General features: G+C 38.1%; 1 protein-coding gene across 4 annotated transcripts in view; it reads left to right on the forward strand.

Annotated features, from left to right (window-relative positions):
- LOC121382579 (serine/threonine-protein kinase rio2-like) overlaps positions 1 to 18,596 on the forward strand; it is a 69,252-nt gene that overhangs the window by 4,362 nt on the left and 46,294 nt on the right. Inside the window, exons 1-2 of one of the 4 annotated variants that reach the window (XM_041512061.1) lie at positions 8,863 to 8,971; positions 13,481 to 13,992. In XM_041512061.1, coding sequence (XP_041367995.1) covers positions 13,887 to 13,992 — 106 coding nt within the window. In that variant the 5' untranslated portion in view covers positions 8,863 to 8,971; positions 13,481 to 13,886. Of the gene's footprint in view, positions 1 to 8,862; positions 8,972 to 12,159; positions 12,417 to 13,480; positions 13,993 to 18,596 lie in introns of those variants that run through there. The other 3 variants (XM_041512059.1, XM_041512060.1, XM_041512057.1) reach the window with 3 other exon arrangements.

Below are 18,596 nucleotides of genomic sequence, written 5' to 3' on the forward strand. Positions count from 1 at the left end.
ACATCTATCCATTGTGTCAAAGACGCTTTTTTCTAAAACCCGTATAAAACATATTAATAATATTATGTTTAAACTCATATCAACGCATAACTGTTTTGTTAATTCATTTTAATTTTTAAAAAGGTTTCTTAACAAATTAATATCAAAATATGTAAATTAAATCTCTTCTGTTTTTTAAACGGGAATGACGGAAAATACTAAACAGCCATTAATCAGTATGCAGTACACACAGGTCAAAGGCCAAAACTGCACGTGCAAGTGCTTTACCTTGTGTGTGTGTGTGCCAAAACGGATAGAGATTTAAACTGTAATTTAATGGCAATTTATTCACATTGGAATTTAAACAAGAACACACATATAGTAAAATGGTAATTGGGCCGAGTTTACCGGCCTCGGTGGCGTCGTGGTTAGGCCATCGGTCTACAGGCTGGTAGGTACTCGGTTCGGATCCCAGTCGAGGCATGGGATTTTTAATCCAGATACCGACTCCAAACCCTGATTGAGTGCTCCGCAAGGCTAAATGAGTAGGTGTAAACCACTTGCACCGACCAGTGATCCATAACTGGTTCAACAAAGGCCATGGTTTGTGCTATCCTGCCTGTGGGAAGCGCGAATAAACGATCCCTTGCTGCTAATCGGAAAGAGTAGCCCATGTAGTGGCGACAGCGGGTTTCCTCTCAAAATCTGTGTGGTCCTTAACCATATGTCTGACGCCATATAACACTAAATAAAATGTGTTGAGTGCGTCATTAAATAAAACATTTCTTTCTTTTGGGCCGAATTTATGAAGCCTGCCTACATGCATGTAACCACACACATTTCCCCACAGACCACAGTTATTTACTTATTTACGCTATAAAGTTCGATATAACGTTAATGAACATTTATTAATATCATTAAGCCCATCTGGTTTTAATGCACATCAGCCTGCCTTGGGGACACAATATCCAGAAAAGAACAGCCCATTAGACCTAGCCGGAGTTACATTAAAACTACTACACTTACAAAGGCTGGAAGTACCACTAAAACAATCTTCAACATTAGCAAGGTACTCAAGTTTGTAAATTACATGCTCTCCCCTGTTAAGTTCAATTTAATAATTGCTACTACAAAGTCGTCTGCTATAAAATAATCACAGTAAAACAGCAGACTACACGTGCGGATAATATATATTTCCGTATTTTGTGTGGCCATTTACTTGGCTTGAACACCTGTGTGCAAGAAAAACAGGCTGCGTAAACTGGACCCATTGTGGTTTTATAGGCATTTTACATGCCAAATCATCGATTCTTTCAATTCATTTTAACTTGTTTCCATCCTTATTATAGCCAATTAAGGTTCATGCACGGTATTCTGGGCACACAACAAAGCTATCTGGGCTGAGTCGTTAAATTCGCTCGGGGGGACCGATACCAGAATGTGAACCCAGTTCCTACCAGTCGTAAGTTAGATGGAAAGTTAAAGTTTGTTTTGTTTAACGATACCACTAGAGCACATTGATTTATTAATCGTCGGCTATTGGATGTCAAACATTTAATAATTTTCACATATAGTTTTAGAGAGGAAACCCGTTACATTATTTTCCATTATTAGAGCAAGGGATATTTTATATGCACCATCCCACAGAAAGGATAGCACATACCACGGCCTCTGATACGCCAGTCGTGATGCACTGGCTGGAACGAGAAATAGCCCAATGGGCCCACCGACAGAAATCGATCCTAAACCAACCGCGCATTAGGCGAGCGCTTTACCGGCCCATGTCATAAAGTGTATTTATACAAACAGCTGGGATCACTAAGCTGTTAGTAAAGCAATATGTGTCACAGAGGCTGCATAAGACGGAATAAATAAATGATATACGCTGTTCTGCATGCACAAACATACACGCTCCTAAGAGACTGACGTGTCCCATTGGGAACATTTATTACATTATTCAAGTCTTTGAACTAGGGGTATTAACATCTTTTGAATTACAATGACATCAACATCAGGCGCGTCTGCAGACATTTATGCAGGGGGAGGGGGTTGTTTGACTAGCGGCGGATTTTCGAGGAGGGTCGAGTCATGCAGTCCCGGAAAATATATTTTGAGCGGGGAATTTGAATCCCGACCCCACACCCTGGCAAACGCAGCCGAAAATAACGTTAACAACTATTATGCTTCCTTTTATAGTATTGTTGGAAAAGTGTTCCTTTCTGTAACTATAAGTCTAACGTGGAGGTATTTAACCGCAAATAGCGGTAAATATTAACAGTATCAGTTTTCCTTGTGCTGTTTTACCAGAATATTAACAGTATCAGTTTTCCTTGTGCTGTTTTAGCAGAATATTAACAGTATCAGTTTTCCTTGTGCTGTTTTAGCAGAATATTAACAGTATCAGTTTTCCTTGTGCTGTTTTAGCAGAATATTAACAGTATCAGTTTTCCTTGTGCTGTTTTAGCAGAATATTAAATGAATAACTGAAGTCACAAGTTGGCTTGTAGGTTCTTGGTTTCTTGATGCGCGGTCGGTTTGGGATCGATCCCCATCGGTAGGCCCATTGGGATATTTCTTGTTCTAGCCAGTGCACCACGATTGGTATATCAAAGGCCGTGGTATGTGTTATCCTGTCTGTGGGATGGTGCATATAAAAGATCCCTTTCTGCATTAGGAAAAATGTAGCTGGTTTCCTCCAATGACTACGAGTCAGAATTAACAAATATCTGACATCCAATATCCGATGATTAATTAATCAATGTGCTCTAGTTGTGTCGTTAAACAAAACAAACTTTCTTTTTTCTTTGGGTCTGTCTTTCGTGTACAGAAAACGAATATTTATAGTTTACAAGTGTATTTATTGCCTTAAGTTTTACAACTCACCAGCATACATAATAAATATATATATACAATATGTACAGTATTATGGTGGGGAGTGATTTTTACATAATATGGTAAGTGTCAAAACACAAGATAGACGTAATTCGCATGCTTTATAGTCCTAAGATGTTAAGCTGGGGGCAACAATTGAAATGCATAGTGTCCTTGCTTGCGGTAGTTTAGTTTCACACTAAGTGGTCTGATTGTTAGTCACTAATTAACTAAAGATGAAGTCACTGCATCAATGGCAGGTGACAGAATAACAATATTAATTGAATGGTACATACACAGCTAAATATATAAATTTGACTATAGTTGTAAATGATACATTATGACAACAAATTAAGTGTTTAAAGTGGCCGTATCTCAAGATGATCATCAGCTGTATTTACAGTAACAGATGCATTTTGGTTGAAATGTTTGTTATATTTTTAAAGTAATAAAATTATTTACACTTTTTTATAATGAAAGTGAAAATGAAAGTGAATGGTGATGTGCGACCAATACAGTGTCATGCACTAGGTATTAATTAGTATTATTCAAATGACAGGGGTCTTGTTGTGTTTTCTAAACTTAAAGTTGAAATTGAAAAAAGAAAAATCCACAAAACAAAAACGTTTTTGACCAATTTTAGACATCAGCATATAGAATATTAGTGTCCTCTAGCCCTCTCCTGTCTATATGTTTTCAGGGAGATACCATGTAAACAGGGGAGAGCTAGAGGACACTCGAGCTAAATGAATATATGTAAATTACAACCCTAGACAAGAAACTATAAGTATCAAATCATTGTAATAGTGAAACTATCGTTCCATTAAGACTGAAATATGTTAGGAGTAAAATGAACCTGTGCAATTAATACTATATACGATGATATGAGATAAAAAAAATACTTTTCACGAGAATACAATGGCTTGAAATATACTCCCTGTTGTTGTTCTTATATAAATAATACTAAGCTGGCGAAAAAACCCATTAAATAATTACTTTAAATGTCACGCTAAAATCAATTTATTAAAAGAAAAATATTTTTTTTAAAGAACAAATTCTGTTTGACGTCTTATGTTGTGTTGTTGTTGTTGTTCCGCCTGACTGCCACGTATTAAGACCATCACTGGATGACTACGTAGCGTTATTCAAGCAGTTGATCACAAGAGTTATAAGTCTGGAAGCTGTGGCTTTTAGCAGACAATATTGATTACGTCTTTAGTGACAGCGCCGTGGGTGGTAAATAAAACACCAGGATATTGTGTATCGTTCACATGAACGGTTCCACTCGGCCCAGGGGAACGCTAAAGTGAATGTGTTATCTTAGAACTATCGCTGGCTATTGAATAACAAAAAACGTCGATCTATTATTTCCATCTGTAAATAAGATTGTATCACACCGGTTAGGTGTTATTTCAGAAATAATGGTATAGCCGGGTGGAGGCAAACTAAATATTGCAGTAGTGGGTGCATGATATGAAGGAATTGTCATGTTCAAATAATCATATATCGTGTCAGAATATACTAACGTCCTAAATTGACTTTATATACATAATATGTGGATAATGTGATAAATATGTGTTGCTACTCGAAAAACCCCAATTTAGAAACCACCTTACAAATACTTTGCATGTATCACGAAATGCATTGTGACATTTAGATATTGAACTTCGTGACACTACAATGTATCATATCCAATCATAACGTTTGTTGTTTTTCTACAATATAATTTCAAGCCTTGTAAAGTTTCCTTTGGAAGTCAGTATAGTTCAGTTTACTTTATGAATAGTAGAGTAGGTTAAAACCCAAAACACAAGACCCACGGCTTCACCACAAACCCCGTTCCTATGATTTCATTTTAGGAACCGACCGTGGTGCTGGTTCAGAAATGGTAGCATGATGGTATAGGCAGATAAAAGCTATACTGAACTCCATTGAAAACGCATCAGTCAGGTTTGTAATTGCAAAAAGGATATGAGAAAAAAAATATACATTTAATTGTTTTTGTATAACTGGATGTATTTCTTGTAGGCAATAAATAGCACAAATATTGTATACAACGGCTTGTTTTATTGTGTGTTTTATAGCAACCTTACATGTGCGATAACTAAAAACTGGCTAGTGCGTTTTTAATGACATTCAGTATATTTCAACAGCAATAAAATATAATGTTTAATTTTGATGTTATTTCCAAAACAAAATACAGCACCTCATGAATAAAATGTAACCTTGGTGGCTTCATATCTTTCCAGACCTCTCTTTCTAACCACTCTTCAAACCCTCCCCCCCCCCCCCCCCCCCCACACACACACATACCCTTCCTCATTCTCATATAGTGATTACGTAAAGAATCTAAGTGCACGAACTTTGACAGACAGTTTATGTTCTGCTTCATCCCAGATGATCATAAAACAACTTCCCTTAGGCATCGCTTACTGTTTTCAGTAATAATGACGATACGGTGCCAGTAGGTGGAAAGGCTACAATTACCGTAATCTTTCTGCCTGGATGTTTTTTCTCTCTTTTATCGGCGATAAGCAATCAGATTAGAGAAAATGTATTCGATGTAGACATTGCTAAGTAAACTAACATCAACCATGGACGTTGATCCCTCTAATTGTGAGGTGTGATCCCTCTAACCTTGAGGTGTGATGAGTCGCAGGATCGATCGCCCTCGATGGACTTGGGTTTTATCCCGTTCCAACCAGTGTTTCACGATTGGTACATGAAAGTCCATAGTATGTAGTTCTGTCTAATGGATAGTGCAAATGAAAAACATGCGGCTTTTAGGAAGGCGTAATCTTTGTGATGACAACAGCATTCCTCTCTCAACCACGTGACATATATGAGGCGTACTAGGGATAAATCACGTGACATATCTGAGGCGAGTCGGATGCCCTACAAAATATCAATCACGTGACATATCTGAGGCGAGTCGGATGCCCTACAAGAGATCAATCACGTGACATATCTGAGGCGAGTCGGATGCCCTACAAGAGATCAATCATGTCACATAGTTGAGGCGAGTCGGATGCCCTACAAGAGATCAATCACGTGACATATCTGAGGCGAGTCGGATGCCCTACGAGAGATCAATCACGTGACATAGCTGAGGCGAGTCGGATGCCCTACAAGAGATCAATCACGTGACATATCCGAGGCGAAAGCTATATTAGGGATCAACTATGTGACATATCTGAGGCGCATGTTCTACAAGGGATCAATCACGTGACATATCTGAGGCGGATGCTCTACTAGGGATGAAACATGTGACTTATTTGAGGGGAGGCAGATGCTCTACAAGGGATCAACCACGTGACTTATCTGAGGGGAGGCAGATGCCCTATAAGGGATCAACCATGTGACTTATAAAAGGCGGGTGCTGTATTAAGGACTAACCATGTGACATATCTGAGGCGGATGTTGTATTAGAGTATCACGTGACTTATCTAAGGCGAGGCAGATGCTCTACTAGGGGTCAACCACGTGACTTATCTGGGGGGAGGCAGATGCTCTACTAGGGGTCAACCATGTGACTTATCTGAGGGGAGGCAGATGCTCTACTAGGGGTCAACCACGTGACTTATCTGAGGGAGGCAGATGCTCTACTAGGGGTCAACCACGTGACTTATCTGAGGGAAGCAGATGCTCTACTAGGGGTCAACCATGTGACCTATCTAAGGCGAGGCAGCTGTTGTAACTGACAATGAGCTAATTATTCTCCTGAGTCAGGCGAGGGATGTTCAGATTGATTTTGTTTTTCTTGTCATGTCGTTAACATTTATCTAAATTAATTATACATTTCTCCAAGTGATTATTGGCTGACCCTCATCTTAATGAATAACCTATTGAAAGCAGTTTGTGTGTGATTAATTTCTATCAAATACGACATTAAGTGTGGCCGTCATTGGTATTCAAAGTACTTAATCATAGAATACATCCTTGAGAATGACAGCGACGAAGTGACGCCGTGCCTTACAGTCACTTGGTGAGATCTACAGAACACAGCTTCGTGTTATGATTGGAAGTACTCTCTGTCTTCTCCGATTACTACGTGATAATGGTAGTGCAGCACGCGATAATCACAATGATCCACTGATTGTCAATGTATCGATGGTCGGACTTCACGTAGTACCGCGGTGTTAGTAGCTCACTGTTGATAACAAACAAACATGGCAAAAGTGGCTTTGGTGTGGATTCGAGACAACACAGTGTTATGGAAGGCAAGTGCTCTTGAAACAATTTGGCTGGTTAAATTCGTGTGTGTGTGTGTGTGTGTGTGTGTGTGTGCGTGTGCGTGCGTGCGTGCGCGCGCGCGCGCGTGTGTGTGTGTGTGTGTGTGTGTGTGTGTGTGTGTAAGTATGTGTTTGTTGTGTTGTGTGTTGCTATGTACACACGAGTAAGATCTAAAGTCGTGTGTTTTTCTGTTCTGTTCCACAAAAAGATCAAAAGATTCCAATTTCATTTTAACATCTCGTGAGAGTAAAGTGGATTTGTCATATTCTAATGTGTATTGAGTATGTGTCACTTATGTTATACATGAAGGACGGATCACGCTTGGGGAGCTTTAGGAAGCGTTATTAAAGTCGTCTGTCCCCGGTCGTCTGTCCCCGGTGGAAGTACGTATTAAACTTTTCGTGACATTACTCCAAACATGTTGCATGTGTGGCCATAGACATACGGGCTCCCATTTTTGTAAAGGGGCAGGCTGTCTTTTTCCCAAATTAAATGAAAATGCCCGAATCTGAACAACATTTAGTCATGTTGGCATTACTGCCAAACGGCTATATAGTTTTGTAAACAAATCACAGAACATTTCCCCATGTTTTATAACTAGTATTGTAGTAGAATGGTGGGAAAACATAGTGTAATGGTTTCAGGCCAACTTACATACGCTTACATATATTTGTGGCAGGTTTGTGTTTTGAAATGTGAGGTCGTATCACTGAGGCCGTTTTGTATGGCGTAACGTGCGTTCAGCAATTTACCGGTGTATTAGATATTTTCCTTTCTCAAGTTGCACGACTTTGTGGCAAAAGTTGAACGTGGACGCTGAAACTGAAGATGAGGTTTGAAACAGAAAGTCAGACAGATACCGGTAAACGTAACTCGTTGAATTCATTTCGTGACATGTTAACTACGGTGAAATCACTTATCTTTTTGATTGTCTCATGTCTCAACGAATTTAAGAATACAACGAAAATATAACACATGCATACATACAATATAGATTTATGATACAGCGTATGCCTTTTTGATCCACGAATTTAAGTTGCCAACGAAACGTGAGGTTTGGGTTTGGGTTTTTTATTGTCTTTTTATTGTGTTTTTTAAACGTAATTTTAAACCCAGGGCTATAAAGGATTTCACAGTACTTCATTTCAATTGTATTTATTTATTTACTTACTTATTTACCTACTTACTTACTTACCTACTTACTTATTTACCTACTTACTTACTTACTTATTTACTTATTTATGTTTTGTATTTGTAAAACAGCTCTGCAAGTACATACCTTTTTTGTAAATAAACCACAAATTTTATATTGATATAAATGAATGCGTGTGTGCGTGTTTGTATGTGTGTATGTGTGTGTGTGCGTGCGCGCGCGTATGTGTTTATTTAATTATGATAGTATTATGTTTGTCGTCGAGGTATTAAGACACTGATCTAAGGTACCTCATCACTCACATAGACAAATTAATCGTGGATGGAGGATGATAATAGAAAGAAAACAAATGAGCTTCGTTGTAATAATGAAAACCCAAACAAACCACCTATATAACACTACACGCTCAACTCCAGATTTGCAAGCTCCATGTAAATGGCATAAGATTTTTAAAAACGACGTATGAGCGACACGTCATGGCCTGGCAACGTGTTATGCCCGCCATTCGACAAGATGAATTTATCACGAGTCCATTATAACACTGACAGGCCAGTTGTTCAGAAATAAGGCCTTGTTTTTGCCACTCGTTCTTCGTGAATGGCAGATGACGTGACAGGGTCGTCTGAAAGGGGGTTTAGCGCACCGTTCGGATTAATTGGGCTCCAGAATCTGCCAAGATTGTTGGAGGACTTGTTGTTGAACGTGATGTGTGGGAAAACACCGACTTATAGTAAGGTAACGTATTACCGTTTGCATTCACTTGGAAAAGTGCTTAAATATATAGTTTGTTTGTTTTGTTTAACGACACCATGAGAGCACATTGATTAAGGATGTCACACATTTGGTAATTCTGACTCGTAGTCATCAGAGGAAACCCTCTACATTTTCCAATTAGCATCAAGGGATCTTTTATATGCACTTTTTTTTACAGACAGGAAAGCACATACCACGGCTTTTAACCAGTTGTGGTGCACTGGTTGGAACAAGAAAAAACCCAATCAGTTGAATGGATCCACTGAGGTGGTTCGATCGTGCCACGCACGCACCTCAGGCGATAGCTCAACTGACTGAGGTAAATCCCACCCCCTTAAATATATATATATATATATATATATATATATATATATATATATATATATATATATATATATATATATATATACAAATGTGATTTTCAAATTTTCATAAATTATCATATTTTACAAAACAAAACATTCATAATTATTGCTATCCTTAAGTCTTTTTGTTGGTGAGTTAAAGTGTGTTTTGATTTATTAATCATCGTCTATTGGATATTAAACGTGGTATTTTTTTTACATATAGTCTCAGAGAGGAAACCCGTTACATGTTTCGATTAGTATCAAAGGGTCTTTTATATGCACCATCCTACATACAGGAGAGCACATACAACGGCTTTTGATGCACCAATCATGGTGAACTGGCTGAAGTGAGAAATATCCCAATGCAGGGGACAATATTTCGAAATCTGAGGTAACCGGAAGTCGGTTCACGTGGTTTTTACCTAGGTAACCAATTGTTCGGTTACGTGAATTATATGTGCGTAACCTGTGGATTACCTGATCGGTTACCTCAAAGTGACGCTGAAATTATATTTTAAATACATAATTTTTAGCTCAAACATAAAGTTAAAACAAAATACAAAAGAAAACGTTTTATAGAACAGTTTCTGTAATGCTTGCAAATCGAAAGAAGTGACTTGTAGATGTTTCTTTTGTTTTCGTACGATCGTAGCGTTGTAGATTTTTTATTATTATTGTTATTATTATTATTATTCACCACTTGCCATCGGGATCGCAAAAAGTAATTTTTAGTTGCCCGAATCTAAAAACCACTGTCTCGGGCATCGGGCCACCGTATTCTAGAACTTCTGTGCAGCTTGCTGAAGTTAACACTATTAGCCCAGTACTGAAACAAAATAAATACATTTGGAGGGAAAGTGTCGGTTCCCTGGTTCCTCCGAAGTATAATGCAAAACACTCAGTCACTCACTGGTGCATGATTAGACTAATATTTTTTTTATATAAATAACAAATAACGGCTACCATTTGTCACTGATAATATGTAAAATTTAGTATACAGCAGATTAAAACCCCCCACCAAAAACCGAAACAACAAATGTCCAGTTCCTCTGAATTATAAAACAGGCTACTCATTGGTGCATGATTAGATTAATAAAAATAAATCTTATAATAACATAAAAAGAAAGACCACAATTTGACACTGATATTTTGCGGTGGTGATGCTATATTCACTTTATCGCTGGTACTTCTATACTACAGTGACGTTCCAAATGTTTGTTATTTAAAGCACATTATGCGATGTTAGTATTTTTCAGCTTTTGTGACATTTTTGCATTTTTGTTTAAGTTAAAACCGTTTTGAACCTTTGTAAAATTATGGGAAATCCAATATTATGTCTACATATATTCCTTTAGAAATAGAATAGCAGCAGATAATTTAGGCGCCTTAGCGGTCCGTGCACATATCTTTAAAACTTTTGGCTCGACTCTATACTGAGCCTTCAGTCGCAAGTTACAACAGTTGCAATATACCGTTGCCGCGCATCAAGTACTAAAAATCAATCTAAAACATTTGCCGGAATACTAGTAGTATGTCTGCATGAATACATTTCCTGTAATCGTGAAGTTTGGTAGTTTTAATTTGTGAACATCTACAGGTCACGACGTAACCGATTTGCGGTTCGCGTAAATTTAATTTTGCGTAACCGACACGCGAACAGAACGGCGGGGATCGATCCCAGACCGCGCTTCGAGCGAGCACTTTACCACTGGGCTGCATCCCTCCCCTTGTTGGTGAGAGTCAGTGAATGTTTTGCACTATATTTTAGATCTGTGTATGAATTGTGTCATTGTACGTGCGTGAGACAAAGTAGGGCTAATTCGTAAAGCTAATTACATTAAGTAAGCTTTCCGTCTCAGTGAACCCGCATTAATAATAAATGGCGAATGTCGCTGCGTCATCCAAGTTCGGTTAGAGTTCCGTCGAACAGCTATCAGGTGAAAACACAATTTTTATACGGACTTACGATTTAATTTATTTTTTTACCGAAATGTATGTTTGTGTGTTATAAACACTGGCATAGCCAGGGAGGGCATGACCGTCTCCGTCCAAATCACACCTCTTTTTTCAATCACCACCTTCTTTATGTTTCTGTTTTCTCATAACACTACTTACAGTGTGGTTGGCCCCTCAAAATAACATCCAAGCTTAAGCAATGGTTACAAATACTGGCGATTCTGTATTTAATTGCATCTTTCAAGGTTTCATCATATGTTCGAATTCACTGCCGGTTGGCCCATCGGGCTATTTCTCTCCACAGCTGGTGTAAGAAAGGCCGTGGTATGTATAATCCTGTCTATGAGATGCTGATTATAAACGATTCTTTGCTGTTAATCGGAAAGAGTTGGCGACAGCGGTTTTGCTCATTATCTGTATGGTCCTTAACCATATGCCGGACGCCATATAATCAATCGTATATAAAATGCGTTAAATGCGTCATTAGATAAAACCTCTCTTCCTTCCTTCATTGTATGTTCTTCTTATACGTGTTATGAACATGGATGTGATTTAAGTTTTGCAACTTGTGTTCTCCATCTTTGTAAGGTATAGGACTAGTAGCTAATTGTGTGTACATGCCTTGGTGCCGTCTCGTGGGATGTGCTTTCACAATCGTGCGGTTTGGTCAGAACACTGCCAAGGAAAAAGATTGACACGTTTCAACGTTGGTCACTTTGTAACTGGCAGTATCTGACAAAAGTGACATGGTTCAGTGGCTAGCTTCTGGCCGTTATAGTAGTTTCTGTTCAAGCAGAACCTAGCGCCCTTCACTCGAGTGAAATACCATTGAATTATCTCTGCACGGCTAATAAACTTTAATGAAGGAGCTCTTAATATCACAAAGGTGGTGACGAGGAGAAGTCCTTCCAGGAATAAATGAATAATTACTAGCTGATCATAGTAATAAGCACGCGAGAACCTGTGTCCCAAGACTCCAAACCTTGATCGTACAGACCAGCATCCTCCGCCAGCATTGCAAAGATCATCTTCCGGAGTCACAGCTGCCGGGCGTCGACGTTTTAGTCTCTATCATCTATTTGTCATTGTTAATAAAAGAAAATCTACTGTCCTTTGTCATCTAGGTGAAGACGCAAATATATTATTTAATTTATATATGACCTCGACATACGTTGTCACATAAGTCCAAGTACAGCTGTATTATTAGAGTTTGTTGTTGTGATGCATCAGTGGATTATTGAATCATTTATGTTATAGGTCGCTTAGTTTCGATGCGTACACATAGGTCGTGGATTCTCTTTAGTTCTACTGTATATTAAACTGTAATTTTGTTTCGGTTTTTGTTTTTAAATATATAGTCATATGATAATAATAATTAAAGTGTCTTAGATTCTCTATCGCCTATCACCTATTTGTCATTATATTAATACAAAAAAAAAATCTACTAACCTTCGTCATTAAGGTTACGAATAAATATAGCATTTAATTTTATACGTGTACATAACTACAAACCTTAGCCCAATATAAATGTACATGTATTGTCATGTTTTTTTTTATTCGTTACATCCATGGATTATTAACTCATATATGTAAAAGGTCATGAGTTATTCTTCGTTGCGCTGTATATTAAATTGCAATTGTGTTTCTTTTAAAATCTTTATACAGTATATAGTCGTTTGATAATGATGTGAAGTCATCTTTGTGGCGGTCAAAATAATGTATTTTTCAGTAAACGATCTTTCAAGTGGCAGTCCTCCTATAGGCGAGTTACTAGATAGTAGAACGAGTTTCGTGGAATCAACCACTATTTTGCCAAATGCCCATTCGACACGGTCTTGATAATGGATAACGGATAAAAAAATTTTCGCTCATATTTGTTGAGAGAGAGAGAGAGAGAGAGAGAGAGAGAGAGAGAGAGAGAGAGAGAGAGAGAGAGAGAGAGAGAGAGCGAGCGAGCTGGGGGAGGGATGGAGAGGGAGAGAGAGATGATGATGTCACGTGGACTACTGCTGCTGAAAGATAGTAATTAATCCTTTATATACACTTTTCCATAGACAGGACAGTATATAACACGGCATTTTGACGTACCACTTTGGAACGCCTTAAGCGAGCGCTTTACCACTGAGCTACACAGAAGGTGGTGAGTTTTGTTATTGCATTCTAATTGCTTCTGTTTTTTCTTTTTTAGAGCTACGTCTCTTGGGATTGCACTGAGCATCGTTCCCTTATATAATGTTCATCCACCATTCAAGCAAACAAAATCGTGCTGCGTTGAAAAACGAGACTTTTGTAAAGACGTAAAAACAATCAATACACAACGGATCTGTTCACTTGACACAGGAGATGTGACCACACTAGGACTCAAGTTCTTCGCGGTGACGACTCAAATTCTTCGCTGTATGTTATTAAAACGTGTCTCTGTGGTGTGAGGAATTAATCTGTACGACTTTCATGCAACGAACGACTTTTGATCACTGTCGTGTTATATGAGTTTGTATAAACAGTGTTTTTTCTTCTAAAAAAACAACCGGCCAGTGCACGAAGTAGTTCGAATCTGGTGTGAGAAGAAGACAATGTGAAGAATCGACGGCGCCATGAAGTATGGGGGAAACTGGAAGTCCGGAGAAAGGGCTACTAACAACACGTTCCATTCCTCCTTCAACATCCTCGACTTTGTAGGAAAAGTTACTGACCTCAGAGGTAAGAGTTGTTATTGTTATAATAATATACTGCATTAATAATGCGACGTCAAAACTGAACTTTGTGAATGGCAAGTAAACCACTCGTCCGGCCGACTTGTAAACATTAGGCTGTTTGTCGTTTATAAGTCGGTCTATTGTGTTTACGCGAATTATAGTAACGTTTGAAATGTGAAAGTATTTTTATAAACTACTTCATACATTATATCATATCGCAAAGTTAAAGTTTGTTTTTGGTTAACAACGCAACTAGTGCACATCGATTTATTCATCATCGGCTACTGGATACTAGTATCAAATGATTGGTAAGTTTGTTTTTGGTTAACAACGCAACTAGTGCACATCGATTTATTCATCATCGGCTACTGGATACTAGTATCAAATGATTGGTAAGTTTGTTTTTGGTTAACAACGCAACTAGTGCACATCGATGTATTAAACCTCGGCTACTGGATACTAGTATCAAATGATTGGTAAGTTTGTTTTTGGTTAACAACGCAACTAGTGCACATTGATTTATTAATCCTCGGCTACTGGATACTAGTATCAAATGATTGGTAAGTTAATCTCTGTCCCGGACCACTCCTCCGGCTATCCGGAGGAGGGGCCCGTGACAGACATGCTTGAAACCTTAGTGGTATATGAGCATGTAAATAAATATTGGAATGGAATAGTAAGTTAATCCTCGGCTACTGGATACTAGTATCAAATGATTGGCAAGTTTGTTTTTGGTTAACAACGCAACTAGTGCACATCGATGTATTAAACCTCGGCTACTGGATACTAGTATCAAATGATTGGTAAGTTAATCTCTGTCCCGGACCACTCCTCCGGCTATCCGGAGGAGGGGCCCGTGACAGACATGCTTGAAACCTTAGTGGTATATGAGCATGTAAATAAATATTGGAATGGAATAGTAAGTTAATCCTCGGCTACTGGATACTAGTATCAAATGATTGGTAAGTTTGTTTTTGGTTAACAACGCAACTAGTGCACATTGATTTATTAATCCTCGGTTACTGGATACTAGTATCAAATGATTGGTAAGTTAATCCTCGACTACTGGATACTAGTATCAAGTGATTGGTAAGTTAATCCTCGGCTACTGGATACTAGTATCAAATGATTGGTAAGTTAATCCTCGGCTACTGGATACTAGTATCAAGTGATTGGTAAGTTAATCCTCGGCTACTGGATACTAGTATCAAATGATTGGTAATTTCTCACATATACTAGTAGTCTTAGAGAAAACACACTACATTTTTTCATTAGTAGCAATGAATATTTTATATGCTCTTGCGCACAGATAGGACAGTACATACCACGGCCTTTGGTATATCAGTCGTGGGGCACTGGTTGGCACTGGGGGAAAACCCAATCACAGAATGAATCCACTAAGTCGAGCGTTCTATCGACTCAGCTAGATCCTGCCCAATTTCTCGCTCCAGCCAGTGTACCACGACTGGTGTACCAAAGTCCGTGGTATGTGTTATCCTGTCAGTGGGATTGTGTATATAAAAGATCCCTTGCTATTAATGGAAAAAATTTAGCGGGTTTCCTCTCTAAGACTATATGTCGGAATTACCAAATGTTTGACATCCAGTAGCCGATGACTAATAAATCAATGTGCTCTAGTGGTGTCGTTAAACAAAACACATTTTTTAGACCCCGCCCGGTGATATCGCAAATAACGTGCATAACAGGATATGTCAAAACTGATTACAATGAAGGCGTCAAATTAATTATCAATAAAGTTTAGATTTGCCGGTCTGACACGCTTTTCACTCACGCTTAAATGGTTGAAATATAGAATAATGCGTTAGTGGCTGTTAGATATTTATCTTACAACGTTCTAAAATTATAAAACATATCTTAACTAGTGTAAAATAAATGGTACCTAACAAATACGAAAAAAGCAGAAGTTTGTTTTGTTGAACGACACCACTAGAGCAGATTGATTTATTAGTCATCGGCTATTGGATGTCAACCATTTGATAATTCTGACATATAGTTTCAGAGAGAAAACGCCTACATTTTTTCATTAGTAGCAAGAGATCTTTTATATGCACCATCCCATAGACATGATAGCAAATAGCACGGTCTTTGGTATATCAGTCGTGGTGCACTGGCTAAATTGAGAAATTGGGCGGAGTCTAGCTGAGTCAGTAGAACGCTCGCCTCAGTGGATGCAGTAGATCGACGGCGCATCAAGCGAGCGCTATACCACTGGGCTACGTCCCGTTCCCTAATGCCCGGCGCAGACGAGCGTTTTTTAACGCATGCGTCTTGCGTTAAAAAAACACATCCGTACGAACGCAGTAAAAACGCATTTGTGCGACCCCCTCTGCGTTGCGTTTTTTAGCGCTGCGTCGATTTTTCAAATATCAAACATGTTTGATGTTAGACGCACAAACGCATCCGTCTCCTGCCGCATCCGTCTAAAAGCGCACGTGTGCGCCTACTTGCGTCTGCGTTGCGTTCACATTTTTATATTGATTTGTTTATTGTATAGATCAATATATGTTTACTCATATTATTAATTTCAAATTAAATATAATGTTCATTATTGCATGCACATATCCTAAAAAATCACTTGGTTATTATTTTGCACCATCAACTCAGTTTGCACGAGCTATTTACCTGTGTGGGGCCCTATGTGGGATTGGGTGTATCTGTATATCTATAGTAATTTTATCATTATAAAATACACACATATTAAAAACAAATAATACATGAAAAAAAATATATACTAGTATCATGTTTAATTTTATTTCAGAGAAAAAATAACAACACGTATAAGATCATTGCGTGATAGATACGTAAAAATGTTAAAGCCTTCACCAAGTGGAAGTACAGGAGAAGAAAAAAAACACTCCTAAAAAACGTTGGATATTGGATAAATTAGCTTTTCTTCAGCCGCATGTGACATCTCTGAGGCCTACGTCTACAAATTTGCAGTGATGAATAGAACTGTGAAAACAGACCCGACCATTAAAAATGACTAACATGTAAATGTTTCAACACAAATAATTTCCAACTGCTCATCTTTGAAACAAAGACTAGGCTTGTGTAATTAATGATATTTCTAAATAGATGAAATTAAAAAATATAAATTATTGCATTCATTGTACTATGCCTAATAATAATAATTAAAACAAACAATTGTGAAATAAGAAAGATTTATATCGTAATAGTATATTGTACATAATGTTTTAAATAAAGTTTATTATGTTTTAAAATGTATTAATAAATTACATTTAATCTTTGTTATTTTTCCTAGAGTAAAGTATAAATAAATTAATTAATAAAAGAAATCGTCAGTGGATCGCAGGAACGCATCACAGGTAGGCGCACACGAGACGCATCCGTGTGCGTTGAGTCTGCGTTTTTTTTAACGCAGACGCATGCGTTAAAAAACGCTCGTCTGCGCCGGGCATTACGGACACGAGTGTAGTATTTTACTTCATACATCTCGTCGTAAACCAGCTTTAAAAGATATGTAAACGTACTTTCCATTTAAAAGGATTTTACGGCGCATATGCCTGTACAATTAACTTATTAGCCTAGTTGCAAAAATTAAATTTCTAGTAACAAAGTAAAGGGGAAATGGGTTTTAGTTGGTGGGGTTTCTGAATCGGTACAAACCATAGTGTCTCAGAGAAATATTTCCGTGTGTTAAGCTTGTGGATCGTGTTTTTATATTGTCGTTTTGAGACGGCCCCTGGAAGACGGAATGGCTGAGTAGGCGATCATGTGACGCAACGTCACGATATAGGTCGGCGAAATTAGAATTCTGCTGTCCGGAGTTTGCCGAAGCTTAGCTGAATGTGGGTGCTGTCGGGTTTCTTTCTGTAGTGTGTGTATTAGTGATTAATATCTGATTTTTTTTAATCAAGTAACTCGAAAATGGTCGATGTAAATGTATTTGACGTCAAACATAGGATTGTTGTGGTATTAGAGCGGAAATCTTTGACAATTTTTTGGTTGTCGGCAATTGCCAAAAAAAATACATAGCTTGGTCTCGGACTGTAATTAGAGTGTATTTATGTCCAAATGTCCGTCTAGCTCTCTTACAGTCGGAGTACACGGGCTAATCCATTACATAGTCTGTGTACTTTATGCACTGTCATATGCATTATTTGCGATTCCAGTATGTTTGACTGTACAATCAATGTTATGGATGCCATTCAGTTGGAAATGAATAAAGCTATACAAAGTATTTTGATGGTGCCTTGAGTATCTGATGAATAAAATATGTCAGCTGTTTCCTGCAGAAACCATACCACGATATTCCTGTCATTTACAGTTGCCTACATAATCTGGTGCTGTATATGCAAACATTATTTCAAATAGTGAATGAGCACAGCAATGGAAGTACCTTTAGTTGTGATGCTTGCAAAGAATGTTTGTTTATCCTTGTTCAGGCAGCTAGACACGTTGACTCCTTCGATGATAACTGAAAACTGATCTGATTGATTCATTCATGTTCGTGATCCGTAGTTGAAAAGTCTGTATGTTCATGATATATAACAGTACACTGGCAACATGACTGTTTACAGTTTAATGAATACTGCTCGAAGACTTCCCATGAAGTGTTGCATTTTC

The sequence above is a fragment of the Gigantopelta aegis genome, chromosome 10 (assembly GCF_016097555.1).
Source record: "Gigantopelta aegis isolate Gae_Host chromosome 10, Gae_host_genome, whole genome shotgun sequence".
Lineage (NCBI taxonomy): Eukaryota > Metazoa > Mollusca > Gastropoda > Neomphalida > Peltospiridae > Gigantopelta > Gigantopelta aegis.